This window comes from Aythya marila (genome assembly GCF_965140915.1).
Source record: "Aythya marila genome assembly, chromosome: Z".
NCBI lineage: Eukaryota > Metazoa > Chordata > Aves > Anseriformes > Anatidae > Aythya > Aythya marila.
In genome coordinates, this window is record NC_139080.1 from 79,795,155 (window position 1) to 79,812,815 (window position 17,661).

Genomic DNA, 17,661 nt, shown 5'->3' on the forward strand with positions numbered 1-17,661 from the left:
TATCACTCCCTGAAGTTACAAATGTTTTGGGGAGTCATATGTTTCTCTCACAACCCTAGTTATTCCTGGAGAAAAAAAAGTTGTGTGTTGTTTTTATTTTGACACAGCTTTTGAAAATACAACTACTTCTTGTAAAATGAAACTTTATTCTAAAATGTATCCAAAATTGCAAGACACAAGCACCATTAAACAGATAAATAGACATATATTTATGTACAGAGAGCATCAAAACACAAAACAATTGTTAATATAATTCTTATACCATTTTAATGAGTATCCATCAATAAAACTTTACAATTTAAAGAAGACTTTTCAGTTGCAAAACAGTTGTAAAATCATATGTATAAATTATGTTTACTACAATTCCAATAACAGAGGCAAAGTAAAATACAAAAATAATAATCAATACTGCAAATTCAAATACAAAACCCAAAGTAATGCTGCACAGGTACATACGTACACTGGATGAATTCATGCAGCTAGGCAGTGCAACAAATTAACTGCTTAGTTTAACTTATCACAAAATGGAACAACCATGTCGGCAAACAGAAGAAAATATATTTTTGTAATAAATCATAGTGCATTTTGAAGTTAGACTTTATAAAATGATTGTTGAGTGATATACTTCTAAAATCCCCCATGTGATCTGAGATTCCCCAGCTCCTCTCCTGCAAAATAAAATACAAATGACAAAAGCTAAAAAACCCACTGTAGTACAGAGTCTGATGTACTGGTACCATCTTGAATTTTTATTCTTGGTATCAGACTTGTTTGCAAGTGTCCATGTCCAAAAGGACATACATTACTCCTTGCTATGAAAAGTAAATCTTATGTGTTCAAATGTTATCCCCATAAATTGAATCTCACATGATGCGTAGACTGTGCTGGTTTAGAGAGGCACAGCTGAGCCTTGAGAAAATAACTCTTAAATCCCTACGAATTACAGAGAGAGAGTAAAACGGAGGATAGAGAGACCTCTTTATTCTTGAAGCTCCTATCCCTAATTGCTTTGATTACACAAACACAGAATAACATAAAAGGCTTTTATGGCTTGGATGAAATTTTCTGCTAATTTGCTGGGCAAGCACAAAGCCCATGTTTCTCCACAGAGCTTGCCTTTCACAGTGTAGAAGGCTACGGACTGTTTTGGTTGGTGAAAGGAAGCCTCAGGTAACTGTATGGAAAAATACTTCTGCGGTGAAAATGCTTTAGAGATAAGGAAACAAAAATCAGAACAGAACCTCGTGAAAACTGTGATTTCTTGTGTAGCTGTGATACTAAAACATGGCTGTTCACCTTTCAGTTCTGCATTGGTTGGTACATCATGATCAAACGTAGTTAAAAGTGAGGCTCATACCTCATCAAATGTTACTGGTTAGGTGTCAAAGTTAGATGAGATACAATTACACAGTCTGACGCTTTTTCCTAAAATCTTAAGTGATAAGCACGCTCAGTGTTTTCACTAGGAAGTCACTGCTAATGCTACATTTCTTTGCTGAGAAGACATTAATGTACAGCAGCCTGTAAACTACCGAAGAGTTGCTCCCTGCATCCTTTGTGCATCCACAACTCCCTTTCAAGCCAATGATAACTTTCGAGTTAATGGGAGTTTCAAGCAAACAAGGGATGCAGAAAAACACCTGTATTGGATAAACAAGGTAGCAATTTATACAGCAGCATTTCTAAATTTTCAACATGCAAGCACATGTAGAGAGAAGCTAAGAGACGGCATGCATTGCAGTGATATGTCATTGTGCTTATGTCTGGTGGAGAACACTATGGCGTTTTCACCTGGGAAAACATAAACATTAGACCCAGAAGACTCAAATAGCCAGTATTAATGAAGCCATCAGCTACTATGTAGTAAAGAATACCCCAAAGGTTTGTCCGCTCATAGCTTATAGATACTGAAGCTGAAGAGAATTACAAAGGCACAATACAAGCCTATATTTCTTGTAAATTATATATATTCATATATTTTTGCTCAAACCACCTCAAGATACTGAATGATAAAATATAACTGAAAATATAAACGTTACTTGAAAGTTAAGCACTAAAAATAAATGCTTGCTGGAGAAGATAGCTCATCACTTGCTACATTTCTACACTTTCTGGGTGCTAAGCTTGTCCACATCTCCTCCATGGCTGACAAAACCCATCAAGATGTTCAAGAATATGGTGATCCACGGGAAAATTGGAAGATTATCAGGCGACAGACAGAATGGTATGCATCTGAAAAGTTGTCCGTAAGTGGCTACCACAGTAACCTTTCCCACTGCCACTGCTTTACTCTTGGTCCAGAATTCACTGAAGACCCAGAAGCAGTAACGGGAAATTCACATCCATTTTCATGCAGGGATGAGGCTGGGCTAATTCTTGAAAATAACATTTTGGTTTAGTTCAGCACTTAAAATATTGAACAGCAGAGCAGGGATTGTACTAGCATATCATAAAAAGCATTTCTCAATTTTTCTACTCATAGCTACACAAGATGCATATCATTTTCAACACTGAATGACTCACGACTCAGAAAATATAGCAAACATACTAATACCGCTGCTGTTAGACTCATTAAAATATAAAAAATAAATTTCACCTACTTTTGTGTGATGAATTTATACGGCAACTTTGGAGGGAGCCACTCTTTGGAGGCCCAGCGGAGAGAATGTGGACACTTCATGAAGGTGAAAAGGTGCCAAGCTCAACATTTGTATTTTTAAACCTCAGCTCTTCCTCAGCTTGCAACAAGAATTGGTACAACTGTTATGATTTGGTATGCATGGTTAATGAAGAAAGATACTGAGTTGGGTGAGAATAAAGTAGGTGTATGGTACGAGCCTGAGGTGGAACCTAGATGGGCTTTGCTAACCCAGACAGTAACGCTGTCTTCAAAGACCTGGCCTATCTGAAACTGGGTACTTTCCTTATCTCCAAACCAGCATGTGAAATTATATACATTTACAGAAAGCTTACAAAAAATCCCCATAAACTGCCATTACTACCTGAATTTTCACAATCCTAAATTAGGAGCTTCTAGATTCATTCCTGAAAGCTCTTAGGAAAGGAACCTAGTCATTCCTATAAAGTATATACATTAATATCTTAGTTACAACCTCACAGCTGAATTTAAAAGCAGCATATGCTATTGCTGGTGTTGATTCATCTATGCAATGGTTTCTTCATATGTTGCTTTAAATGAATGAATCAGTGCAGACAAAGAATGAGAGAGCCCATTTAACAAATAAAGGCTAGAATCTCTAGGCAGGGGTAAAACTTCCAGAAATGTTCAAACAACTTAATTCAAGTTACACCTGTTTATATTTAAAAAAAGAAAAGAAAAGAAAAAAAAAAGAAGTACAGAAGGAGAGAATACCAAACTATAGGGCAAAAATCTCATGTTTGAGACTGAAGGATTTAGAAACTCATCTGGAAGCCACATGGATTCAGATTCTCAGGAGCTTGTTATTCCTGCTCATTTGAGCCTTGTCCAGGGACGGGAAGCGAAGTATAAAAACCCTGAAATCATTCCACCTAATGGTATGCTCTTAAAAGCATGCAGGAGATATCAATGGAGAAGGTGATGGATGCCATCGTACAATCTTCTGAAGGCATCTCTGCTTCTGCCCCTCCTGTAACTTTGAGAGGAAACCCAATTTGCTGAGGCTGATAATTTTTAAGCAGCTGAAGTGAGGGTAGGATGAATCAGGCCAGTGTGGAACAGAAACAAGCATGGTATAGAGGTATAAATTTACGCTTACCAAACAGTCTGCAATAGCACTGTCTGAGGCTCCAACCCAGATAATGCTTTGTGGTCACAGACCCATCCAATCCATTTCTTTGCAGCTCCCCAGTCTTGCCAGGAACTTTTTTAAGATAAAACAAAGAAACTTGATTTTATCACCTTGTTTCTGTGTTTGGTCCTTAGACATGGAGGCTTCTCCAGACACCAGAGATTCTGGGTGCTAGACTGGCTCTCAGCGGCAGCTCCCTGGGGGGAGGCTTTCTGTGTATACAAGGGTACACAGAGTTTTATCTTGGTACAACAGAACTAATCCCACCAAACCTCTCAGCAGCTTAACAGCTGTGGAAAACAGCTGGACATTTCAAAAAGGATTTTTAAAGAAGGGTGGCCTTCAGGTGCAGGTCTGTTTTCTGACACCAAAAAGGCTTCAGGTTAAGATGTACGCATGGTACAACTGCTCCTAAGGGCTGCAACTGGAATTGTTATGACCCCTCAATGCAAGACCCTGTACCCTTTGGAAAGGGACCATTGTCAGGCAGCTTTTTGGACCTCTCATCAGCACAGCCTGCTGCCCTTCTGAAACAATCCAAGAAGATGCTTTTGAAAGTCATGCAAAGGGTCTAAAGAAGTTTGTGGCTGGGGTGCTTACTTGCCCTAACATAACACACACGTCTGCGTATTTATAATACTGCGGGAATTTTGTGTTGCTATGCTTTTGAACTGTTCTGGTATGGCATGGATTAGCTCTTTGCACTGTCAGTAATGGAGATGAAGCACTCGCTTAAGGAGGAATACAGATATGTTGAAATATACAGAATTTGTGAGACCCCAAATACTATCAGTATTAATGTTTTAGGTCAGGGGCAGCATCCTGTTTTATATGTATTTTCTACATCAGTATTTAGATTGGAAAACTTAATTCCTGTTTATTTGGAAAATTTCTGAGGTTCCTTTTACTTCTAAAGACTGGAGTTGGAATATTAGTTTCACTTACGATATGGAAAGTCCATCTCTGTCTAAAACACACCTGCCTAGTTGTTTGTACGTGACCAGAAAATACTTCTCTTTAATCGGGATTATGTCCTGTTCTCTATTTATTCACCTTAAACATTTATTTTTGGCATTAGAAATATTCAGACTTTATATACAGGTTGGCTTGGATGTGCTAGCAACACTTACTTCAAGTACTCAGTTTTATGTGAATGGGTTAAGGTGCAAAGTCACTAACAAAGACTGCCTTTATTCAAAAGGTTAGACTAGTTATTTAAACTATCAATAAAAACCACTAAGACAGAGTTTGAAATGATCCAAAAATCCCCTTCAACTTTCTCAGGTTGTGTTGCCAGTTTTTCATTCTTTTTCCCATCAACTCAAAGCCTTTCCGTCTAGACAGGATTTGAATTTCTGATGTCAGGAACCAGCAAAGAACACATACATATTTTCAGGCCTTTGATGTGCATCATAAAATACCAATAGAAAAGAATTCAGAGTTGGGTTATTTTTCTTTCTCAGTAAACAGACAAAGAATGAAATTCTCCTTAAAACACTGCCTCACGTAAAGCCTGTGGCAGCTGGGGACAAGGACACAGAGCAGAGAGCGCGCTTCCTGATCGCTGCACGTGCCAGGGCTGGGTTTCTGTCCTGGCACCAAAGCAGAAGCTTTAAGAAGAGACACTGGAGGAAAAGCCAGGCTGTCCCTGCCTGCTGGGCCTGACATCCCTGTCTGCAGCTTGCAAGCACAGCCCGCGGCCTGCTCGGGCTCACGAGATGTGCCCAGCTGCAGCCACCCGTGGCCTGCTCGCGCCTGACAGGCCACGGACTGGGCCTGGTTCTCTCATCGCACATTATATTTAATATTCCTGCTAACAGCTTGTGTATCTGCTGCTTGAATTATGTTCTGAAACCACTAAGCGTGCTTAACAGAGCTTTAACTGGACGTGAACAGCAAGTTTTGATGACAGAACAGGTGCTGTTTGTTGTGGTATACAATACACACGGCTGCACGACCCCGCCACCTCTTGTTTCAGAACACGAATTTACAGCATTGAGCAATGGTGACAAGGTTTCCTACACAGAACCTACAGGAATTTACAGACTATGCATGGGTCACTGGGGTTATAATGTCAGCAGTCGCCCACACAGAGTACGTGTGTAATGTGAACAAAGTTGACAGCAGTTTACCAATGCTTTAAGTAATTCACATAAACATGTTAACACATCAGCTACCCAATTTTCCTCCTCTCTTCACCAGAAATAAGTGTCTTCCAATTGCATGTAATGCAACCCATAAATAACTGTTCTGTTTTTGTGGTTTTAGGCAAACATGCACAAAACAGATGTAGTCCAACATTTCTGCAAGGGGATACTTGCCACAAAAAAATGCCCTCACAATTTATGTTTAAGCATACAGGGCATGTTGGTATACACTTCTCAAACAACCACTGCAAGACCAAAATGTTTTCTTGTATGGGTTCTTTTTTGTCCTGAACATATAATAATATTTAAAGTTATTTGATTCTCAACTAGCAGAAAGCTCCAGCTTACACTGTGCTGATGCCACCCTTCCATCTCTGGTATTTCAGGGCTCATTTAGGAATTTGTATTCACTTCCTTAACTCTTAATGTGAATGTAAATGAAAACAAAACTGGAAGTTAATTAGCAAAATGAGAATAGATCTGGGAACAGCTTATACCAGCTTCTGAATATCTTGTTTTCAGACAGCAGTGTGGCAAACACCTCTCATCTTTCCTGCTAAGCTGTTGGATGTTCTCTGTTTGGATGGCCTTTGCCACCCACTGGAAGAGCACTTGCACTGTGCCACCCATAACATGAGTCCCTTGCCTGCAGCCTGCTCAGACCAAGTATCCATCCACCCTGCGGGGCAGCCATGAGAGCAACCACGGCGTCCTCGCCACCCGTTTTGTTGCTGTTTGCTGCTGGCAAGCTTATTGCCAGTTAACACACTTTTCAGATCCTCCTAGTAAATTATAGCCTTAGTAATCTCCTACTTCAATTACATAGGCTCTATTTGGATTTTATTTTCCTCTACTCTGCATGGCAAACATCAACTTCTGTTTCAAGCTATTTTATGTCATTGCTGGAAATCATCTTGTCTAATGCATAATAAGCCTGTGAGATGTTAACTTTCCTAATGTCTAGTGCTAAGAGCTCTCAGGATCTTGCGCAGCCACAATGTCTATAATGAAATAAATGCTCTATAGTAGGACTCTTGTTACAGATGCGAGCAACTTCCTGTATGTTTATTGGGCAAATTGTTCTTGTTTTTGTGCAAACATCTGGCATGGTACATTTAATGGAAAAATCCAAATGAGAGGGGAGAAAACATGAAGATTAAACAACAGAAATACAGCCTACAAATATCCCGCTCATCCAGCGGATGATTTATCTCCTCGTGGCTTGGAGCAGGATTCTGTGGTAACAGTTCTCTGCATCGAAAGGGACCACCGATGGTCTCGCTCTACAGGGACAAACGTGGGTTTGGCCATGTAGTGATTCCCTCCTACTCTGATGAGCTGTGCATATCTCTGTAACAAACTGGACTTCCAAATCCTATTGTTTTGGTTCCTAGTAGGCCCAAGCTGCTGAGGAAATGTGCCATCTAGCAAACAAAACCAGTTCTGCACTGTTTCCTTCCAAAAACTGGTGCTAAGCTGCCAGTATTCTCTCTTAGGAAAACCAAGACTCTTGTTCCAGTACTAAAATCCTAAGGGAGCCCCCGGGGCCTACCTGCCAGACGATCTGCAGCAGGTTGCACGCCAACACCATGTGCTGTCCAGACCCTGCACAAGCCTGCTTGTCTGCCTGCTCGGTTGCTCTTCTCCAAAATGCCAACCCCAAGTCCCCCAGCCAGTCAAGGGGCCCACTGGGCCGCCCATGGGATGCTGAGCACGGAAGATATGAGTGGGGCAACTCTTTGGGTATCAGGCTGTTACTAAGCTGTATGTATCAAATGTTAGGCAATCCACTTTTGGGGACATGGAAGGAGCTTTCAACACAAAGGCCGGCTGTATTATTCATAGCAGGTAGGTGGTAAATATTGTTTTTATCTGATTTCCCCAAAATCATGCCCTTCAACTATTCCTTATGATAAATTTAAATGGATTAAAAAAAAAAAAAGAAGAAGAAGAAGAAGGGGCAATTTGTTTTCTCAATTTCTTTTGCACAGAGATATTAAATAGTGGCTAGAAAGTGACCATTTCAAATTACAACTGAAAAGCATTTTTTTTTTTTTTAATTAAATGTGAAAACAAGTACCCAAAGAAAACCCTTTTTATTTTTATGGCAAGTTTTCCCATTACATAAGAGGTTTTCTTACATATTTTAAGCTTAGATGAAGAACAGTGACCAAACAGAAGTTTGGACTAAAATTGCAAAGCTGTTAGCTGTATATTGAGGGAAATTATGGCTGCACAACTGAAAACAAAATGAAAGGACAAGTTCACAAAAATATTTAATATTTAGTAGTGAACAATGCTGTAATAAAATAAGAAACAGAAGAAAGCCAAATCTGTTCCACATATCAGTACTATCAGTACACAAACATGTTCCTGCACTGGTAAAATCCGTAAAATAAGATAAAATGTTTGCTCAGGGAAGACTTAATTTGAGCTTCTAGACTGTCCACACTCAAGCATGGTTTTAGCATATTAGCAGTCCCACTCTTCCGAAGGATATTACTTGTATTGTTAAATCTGCTTAAAATTAAGCATGTGTAGGCTTTATTTCAAACCAATGTGAATGTGTTTGCAGGATCAGAATTTTAACTGCTGAGTAGACAGTCTGTTTATCTTCTCTAAATTTGTTACTGTAATTTGTTTTCAAGATGACAGCTCTGGCAGACGACTTCTATGCATGCACTCACATCAGTAATTTAGATACGGACTTTTCCCTCTGTGCTTTGTGTTGAAACAACATTTTGGTAATTTCAGCAGATCCTTTTTATTTTTCTCCATAGTTTATAGATCTGCAAAATAATGTCACATCTCAGACAAATTTCACACAGACTAGGGTGAAAAATGACAGTATGTGAGTGGTTTCATCAAAGTTTCAGTAGAACAACTGGCATGAACAGCAGCTTGTAGCACGGAGCCAATAATGTCTGGAAAGTAAAGGAAGCTGCACAAACTAAAATTTAAATCTAACTCATTTATATTTGAGCGTACTGAATTTTTATTGTTGTTGCGTATCGTAACATCCTGTATTAGTTCCATAGCGTGATCAGTTTGAATAGAAATGAGCTGTCACTGTTGAAAGAGGTTTGGGGGTTTTTATGTAACAGATATGCTTAACCAGGGTTCCCATCCTGAGGGCCCAACCAAACCCAAGCACATTTGGGACAGAAGCTGTACTAGATCATCACTAAAAGTGAATTAAAAAAAATAAATTTGCCTGTCCTTTTAAATGTGTATAGATGTATTGTTAAACCCTATTTTACATTCTCCAAATGGAAATGTATACAGTCAAATCCTGAAGAATTCAGTCCATATTTAGCAACAACAACAAAGGATCAGAGCTCACTAGAACAGGAGATAACAGTCAAAAATATTTAACTGATTTGAGAAGTAGAAATCAGTGCAACACTTATCAGCTGAAAATTCATTTCAACTAGGAAAGTAAAATGTTCAACACTGAATATTGTAACAGCTGGTCCCTCATTAAATTACCCATCTAATTCCAAATCCTCTTTACATGTAGTATTTCATTTGCTAACCACAGAACAGGGGAAAATTCAAATGATTTTTGGCCAGTTCATGAAGCAGCCCTTATGCAGTGATTCTGAATTGCTCTCCGTAAAGAAGTTAGGCTCTATTCACTTCTTCCCAAGTTGAATTATTTAAAAGAAATGATTAGCCTACATCTCTCTCCTTGCATTTTAAAAGGAGAGTGCGGGCCAGATGTTTCCAGAGGACTGGTGGTGGGACACGGGACATTTAACCTCATGCTTTGGGAATTCAGGAGTGGAGCAGGCTGGTAAGTCTGGAGGTTGGTATTCTCCCTGACAAGGTGACATGCAGGTCTGGTGTCTGGGGACTCCCAGGGGGACTTGGCTGTCACTTGTTGATGCCAGTCACCCCAAGGCAAGCTGGGGCATATTTGGGCAGCCCACGGCACATCAAAGACATGGCTCACTGTTGTTGCCATGTCTTTTGCATGCACCAACTCAGCAAGCATTGAGTGCAGCTGCACTTCTTCCTCATGCTCAGACAATTAAGAAAACAATGCAGTCCATACATGCAAGTACCAGGTATTTCTTTAATGCACGTCAGGCCACATGCTTTAGCAGTGATTCATACAGCTTCTTCCTTGTCCTAAACCCCAGTCTTGTCTGTGCAAGACTTAGACATGGAGACAAAAACTGTGTACGAATGCACCTTTCTCGTGGGTGAGAGATACCAGCTACAATACCAACTTCACTGTGAAATGCACAAGTGAATCCCAACTTCATCTGCCAAGGCCAGAATTTTTGCCAGAGTTCTGATGGTTAAGAGAGACCCATTATCCCCCTGTTTCTGCTATTCTAAGATTTCATCACTTGTTTTTAAAAAAGCCTTCCTTTAACTTTGCCTGAAAGACACATCGGCAGAATCATGATCTATTTATTTCTATATGAAAGTGAGAAATCTCTACAAAAAGAGGGTGTAGGAAAACTAGCTGGCACCACTTACAGTAACATTCCTCCCAGAGCTGGACAGGTTCTGCCATTATCAATAATGCTGTTGCATAAAGATAGATATAAACAGCAGATACATTACACATTGATATCTAGTGCATTAGAAACATAAGTGGAAATATAAAATCAGTGCTTGGAAATAATCTTTCTTTCCATATTAATACTCCTGTATATGATGAAATCCTGCAAGGATTTATAAGCAAAAGAGAGAAAACAAATGCACAAGCATAAAGCTCTATGAAAACTTTAAGAAGAATGGGATATTTGTAATTTATAAGTTGAGCATTTAGCATGTACAATTGTTTTCTAATGGTTCAGTTTCAGAACCTATGCATGGTCATAATCACCTGATTTTATCAATTTGCACGTAAATAACTTTCCCCATGTATGCAAGCATAGGAGTGCAAGAGTTCCCTACAAAAAGCAAGATGATTAGGTTTCTTTATATCTGATTAAAATTCTAAAAATAAGATGTGTTGTGAATATTAAATCAGATCTTCCAAATCTGAAATTTTGCAAGCTTGCACGTTTGTTATCCCACTAATCTGTGGGGCTCTGTAGGTATGAAAAGTGCTGGACATACTTTGTAACTTGCAATATCAGGGCACGGAGTTACAGGCTACAAGAAGCAGGGACCAATCCTGTTCCTTTTGAGACCAGCAATGTATTTGCTGATATTAATGCTGCAGGATCAATGCAACAAGGTTTAATTTAATATAAATGTTTGGGAAAGAAATGAAAAGGGTAAACAATGATATGCTGGCAAAAAGAAAAATTGCATAGAATTCAAAAGAACTGCATAAGAAAGAAATATGTGCCCGAAAGGATATATATCTTATATATAAGATTAGGATAAATTGGGATATCGTATGTTGATAATAATATTCAGTGTGCTGGCAGTTCCCTTTAAAGGGTACTGCTTTATGCATAGGTTTAATTTCATGGTCAGACTTATTTTCAACAGATGCCTGTACACTAAACTATTGAAGCTAATGCCAAATTTAGGAAAAAAAATAAATAAATTGAATGTCTGATTAATATTAAGCCCTAATTCTGCTTAATTTTGCCACATCGGGATGCTCCAGTCTTGCAATGTCAATGATGCTGTCCAGGCCAGCTCTCGGTGCCCACTGGACACACTGCTTGCCTGCAGGAGCCCCAGGGGCTCCCCTCGAGGCACCCAGCAGGGCCCAGATGTCCCCAGCCGGTCACGAGCTCACTCGAGGGCACACTTACCTTGTGCACAAATGGCTTTGGCACTGGATGTCCAGACATATCCATCTACCTTAGTCCAGGAGCAGTGACATCGTGTGACTGAAACTGGGCAGAAAACAGTCCTAGAATACTCCTTAGAGGCTACCAACAAGGATAATACAGATGTCAGATGAAGGCTGCAAGGATGCCTGGACTTTGCACTATTTATGGGACACGCTGGGCTGCACTGGGCACATAACCACGGAAACCAGTGACATTAGTGACAACCATGAAGGATCTCAGGAAATTAGATCTCGTTTTATGTTTTTATAATTCAAATTAATGGTAGGGGCTCCTGGCATATTTTGAGACAGCAACAAAATGTTTTCCAAAGATAAGCAAATGAATTAAATCTCCATAATCCTGGGAATAAAGTCTACAAAACCATATAATGACTCTCTAGCTCATGATGTTATTACTATATAGCAATGCTCCCAAAATTTTTGATATTTTAACATAATTTTAAGCCTCCAAGAGTTTCACCTTTGAACAGCACTAACAAGAGAGAAAAAGCGTTAAATGATTTTATTTTCATATATATATAAATTACATATATAAAAATAAAAATGAGTTCAGAGATTCTGGTACTACTTATGCATCCAGTTATGTGCATCTAGCATCACAATGAGCTCTCTACATACACTTGTTCAGCACAAATTCATGAAAAATATCCCCTTAAAAGTCTGCATGGACATACTCTGTTCAGAACTGCTCTTCCTATATAAGTGGCTCTTCTATAGGCAAAGTCCAAGGTGGGGACTTTGCTTTCATCTATGGCATCAGTTTTAGAGCAGCCCTTGTTTCTAATCAGCATTTTGACCAGTACACAACTGAAAGCTTTCATTCTCCTGGGGGAACTGGAAGTCACTAGGAACTATATTTACAGTAATCTTGGTTTTAGAGCTTTGCCTGGAGACTTGGGACCATTTCCAGACGCTCTTCCTTAAAGACCGTTATGCCTTTTCTCCATTCTGCCCCCAGCTTTCATGTCTAATACACTGATCTTATAAAATGGCCTCGATGTTTTTGCCTCTTCTGTTCATGGTGAAAGGTAAGACCCTCACAAGGCATAGTAGTCATAAAAAGTTTACTCCCTCATTTTGGTTCACAAAACTGACTGCTTACTGAAAGGTTTGGGGGGTAAATTCGTGTACCAGTGTGATCTGATGTTCTGAATAGGCTTGGGAGATACTGTTCGTCATCAGGACCACGGATTGTTAGGATTTAGTTGAGAATTACTGAAAAGGGGAAACGTAAACATAAATTGTTAGAACAGGTTTTGGTAATAAGGACTCCACTGTATTTCCTCTAGCTACCACCCCTACGGAAGATCATGCTAAATAGAAAATTCATTTCCAAGGGCAGAAGAAGCCCTGACACTTTATTGCTAGATTCTATAGCAATTGGAGCTCGCATACAGTAACCTTATAGTACTCTATATAAACTGAGAAGCTTGTATCAAATTCAGGCTTCCATTTAAAATAGATATTGCAGATATTAGGCTTCCATTAAAGAAGAAATATAACCTTCAGTGCTTCTTTTTTTTAAAGGCAAAGTATAAAAAAAAAATCACCAAACTAGGTGAAAATTATTAAATTTCTCCAAAAAAATTAAGATGAGCTTTCTTCTATTTCTTGAGACAGTACAGTTTATGATTCACAGGGTAACTGGTATCAAACACAAGTTAATGAAAGCTCTTATAAGCAGTTTTATTCCTATCCATAATGGCAGACATTTACAAAATCAGAAGAATTTATCATTTGAGTTCACTTTAAAAAATAACTTATAGAGCAGTGATATATGCAACATAAAACAATTCAGGAGGGGAGAGGGAAAGCAAAGTTTAAAATTAGAATGTAAACGTGAAAAAAAAAAAAAAAGATGGAATAGAAGTTCCTACTTCTCATTTCTACTTAAGATGTCATGTGATAATGTTTTACAATGTCCTGCAGGTCTATATATGTATGTGTGTATTTCTGCGTCACACACACATACATACATTAACCCACGCATGTACATACACAGGTAATTGCAGTTCCATCTTGGGCAGATCTGTTTTGCCACTCTTTATGGTTATCTCAATCGTGTTTGGGACCCACTTTCTTGACAAAACAGGGGAGATGGCAGGAAAAAAAAATGTGGGTCTGATTGTGTTTGAGATCCTTTTGTTAAACTGTACACTGGGACGAATAATTTTCTTCTGCAGTAACTCTCTGAAGAGGGCCAACTCACTGTGGTCTTCATGACGAGACTTGTTAACGGATCACACACTCATTGTCATGCTAGGGGAGTACTGAAAAAAGAGGAATCCACATTTTAACATTTTTTTTTTCTCTCCAGATAACTAAAACCACTACTGGACCAGAGCAATGAGTTCAAATGCCAACCTGCTCTTTGAATTTTCTCCTACATTTGTACTATAGCCTGTGCTAAGGCTGTAGTCCAATTTGTGGTATCACAAATTCTGTTAACCTTCTCTCATTACATAAAAATACAGCTCTTGCTGACCAAGTCAAATCACCCAAAGACTGTTTCAATGTTATCTGGGTGATGTGATGAGCCAGTATTTCACTAATGCTTTCCAGACCTTCTCCTGATTGGTGTTGGAAACTGGGGGGATTTAGCTGGGCAGATAGCTAGCCTCAAGTAGACCAGCTGCATTTGTGGTGAGGTGAATTAGATAAATGTTTTGGAGAGTTTTTTTATTGCTGGGTGGGAAGAAGAGTGTACAGATATGTCTGACTGGAATCCAGCTATTCTTTTGGTATCTATTATTCAGTACTATTGATTTCAGGAGGGAAGCTGAATCAGTGGTCATTCTCCTTCAAGAGAACCTAAAACTCAGTCACCACTTCACCTTATTATTGTGAAACAAATTGAACTGCAGCCCTTATACAAGCTATAGTTGCCCTCAAGTTAGCAGTACTTCATTACAAATAATGAATGGGACAGCATGAGGCCTACAAGAAGTGCATGTGCTTAAATTTTGTTTAAAGTGAAAACTTGCAGAAACACAACCTAAAATCTTCTAAGTTGATGAAAATGTTCAAGTGCAAGAAGTATTAGTGTAATGAAAACTGATACAAGAAATTGAGAGATTAATTTGCCTTCGCAAAAACAGCCACATAATAAAAAAACTGCCTGAGCTAGAGCTTTGAGCTGGCCATTTCCAAGTGTCCAAGAATACTCAAAAAAACATTTTGTGTGGGTCTTCTCTGTCATGAAAACTGTATAGAATGGACTGCTTGGGTACAACCTATGTTGTCCCATGTCATGTCTCTGATGTTTTTTTCTGCTTTAGGGCTCATTCCCACCCTGTGCTGTGCACTCTCATGGTAGGCCAGCAAAGATAGCAAGAACATGCTTATCTTTAGCCAATGAGTAAGACCAACTCAAATGCTTTACATAAAGCCTGTATTCAAACGATTTTCTGTATTACAGTCAATGTAGCTGGGTAATCACTTTGGACAAGGAATCTGAAGACAAAACAGTGTTTATTTGTCATATTTAGCTTATTATTAGCCAAAATCTTTTCCCCATTCCCAAGCAAAGCTCCTGATGAACAGCAAATTTGCCTGAGAAAGGAGTTCATAATAATACACCTACTCTAGAAGTACACAGAAGGCATAGCAAAACCTTGAGAAAACTAGGTCCCAGATTCATTCAGGTAGGAAAATGACAACTAGGTGCACCTAGAATCCAATAAGTATCTGAGAAAACTGATTTTCTTTTGAGTACAGCTAAAGTCCTTCTTTCCTGCCTTTAGTTTGCTTAACTGGCCTGCCTGCTGAATCAGGCTGTCTGCCCTCAGTACAAGCAAAGCATGCCAAATTGAGTGTCAAGGATTACCATGACCAAGGATCACATTTAATGGATGTTTCGTGGTTAGTGCCTTTTTGGCAGATTTTGAAACATCAATCCCTTTAGGTGGTACAAACCAATTTTCTCCAATACTCCAAACAATCTGACCATGTGCCTTCTTTACAAAAACAGCTAACATGCAGAAACTGCTCCCTTTTCCTTTTCACTAGTTAAAGAAATAAACCAAAACCGACCAACCAAAAAACAGACAAACAAACAAATAAAAATAAATAATAATAATAATAAAATCTGATTCCCATTTAACTTGCCGTGCAATTTGGCTTTTTGTGATCTAAGAGGAACTGTTTACTCATGGTTTCTAAACAAAAATTCACCACTGGCATAGTTAATGTTAAGTTGCACTCACTTCTGGCAGCAGTGATTTCCAAAAAGAATAGAAGTGTTGAAGTCACTCAGCACTTCTGAAAAATCAGGCCACTTCTATTTAGGAACCTAAATGTGGATTTAGAAACCCAGCTTCAGGCACATGAGTATGAAAATACTGGTCTTGCTCCGTAATTTATTGCACACCATGTTTTGCTGCCTCAAGTGTACTCCATTTTAAAGAACATCATTTGTCCCAGAATGAACACTAGAGGGCACCTTTGCCTTTTCTGTCTCTAATAGTGCCAATAAATCTCTCTCTACCTCTCTGCAATATGGGATCTGGTGCTCTAATTATACACTTCAGTGTGAATCCTGTCCTAAAAGACATTCCTGCAGTGCAATACACATTGTTTAGGAGTCAAAGGTTGGGCAACCACAAATTGAAACACTCAGATGTAAAGATCTGTCAACTCTGTGTATTTTGGCTGCTCAGATAGCATCTGACAAATGCCCACTGTGCATTACTGAATACATAGGCCATAATTATTACTGCTTGACAGATCTAAATTTCATTGACAATGCACCTCTTTATCTAGAAAAAGAGTTTCTGCAGTAGATCTACACCTCCCACATTTACCCATTTTGGCTCAACTTCTAGTAGTATTTTTCAAAAAATTTTGGTAAATTAATACTCTAATTTTAGAAGCTCGTAAAAAAACAAACAAACAAACAAACAAAAAAAACACCTAAGGCACGGGCATTGCAAGTACACTGCAAAACTTTTTTTTTTTTTTAACAAAATAGCAGGGACAAAGGTTCCCAAAGTAAAACAACTCTATAAAGAAATACTTACACTCTCACTCTGAAAAGGGTTTAGGAAGTTTCCACCCATCTCACCGTCATCTCTGGGAGTGCCAGGCTGATTACTCATGCTCATATTACTGGGAGAGTTCTGTTAAATAAGATTTTAAAACACAGATTAAGTATTGAAGACACCAGCTCATTTCTACAATGTAGAGCAGTAAAATGTACTGTGCAATGCACTGGGATTTACAAAGACAAAAGATAAGCCTCTGCTGAGTTCTGTGTGCTTCAGTCACTAATTTTAGTAACACCTCTTATCTGTAATTCTTGTTTTTAAAGTTACAGCCAGCATCTTCTGTGGAAGTCAAGAGAAGCTATAAATGACTTCATCGGGTCTAAGAGTAAACTGTCACTACATTAAACCACACGGTCAAGTTCAGTGAAGTCTACGAGCACGTCTTGACATAATGGGACTTCTGTCTTTGCTCACAGTGCTTAGTCGATGGAAATACAATTTCACAAGCAGTTCACAAGTGGTATTCAAACTTTGAGGTGCTAAGCCACTTCACTGAAAGCAGTTAATGCAGAGTTTACAGGCACAGCAGAGTTAAGATTAAATGCCCCTGAGTAACAGGCAGCCCCTGGATTGGGCTTGTAAACACTTTTCAGGAGCAGTTGCACTTTTTCCATTTGCTTGCAGAGCGTATTGCAATAAACTCTTTAATCTACCTTCTTAGTGCCTAGGTGTAACTGAAATGCTAATAGGTAATAACAATACAAAGGCTTCTGAAGAAAAATGTCTTTCCTTTTTTTCTTTATAGAAATACTACACAATCACTTTTACACGGTTCAGAAAATGCTTTCAAGGTTCAGTTACTTACACAAAGGGTGAAACTAGATAATTGTCACAGAAATTATTCCAAGTCAACAGCTAATACATGATTACAGTAGACACTACAATTCGTTAGGTATTTTTACAAA

General features: G+C 38.8%; 1 protein-coding gene across 10 annotated transcripts in view; it reads right to left on the reverse strand.

Moving 5' to 3' along the window:
• Window positions 1-137: 137 nt before the first annotated feature.
• SSBP2 (single stranded DNA binding protein 2) overlaps window positions 138-17,661 on the reverse strand; it is a 190,277-nt gene continuing 172,753 nt past the window's right edge. For 5 of the 10 annotated variants that reach the window (XM_082783536.1, XM_082783540.1, XM_082783538.1 and 2 more), the window contains 2 exons: window positions 16,730-16,828; window positions 138-3,863 (listed from right to left, as the gene is read on the reverse strand). In XM_082783536.1, the coding sequence (XP_082639662.1) occupies window positions 3,813-3,863; window positions 16,730-16,828 (150 nt within the window). In that variant the 3' untranslated portion in view covers window positions 138-3,812. Of the gene's footprint in view, window positions 13,982-16,729; window positions 16,829-17,661 lie in introns of all 10 variants that reach the window. The other 5 variants (XM_082783537.1, XM_082783539.1, XM_082783535.1 and 2 more) reach the window with 3 other exon arrangements.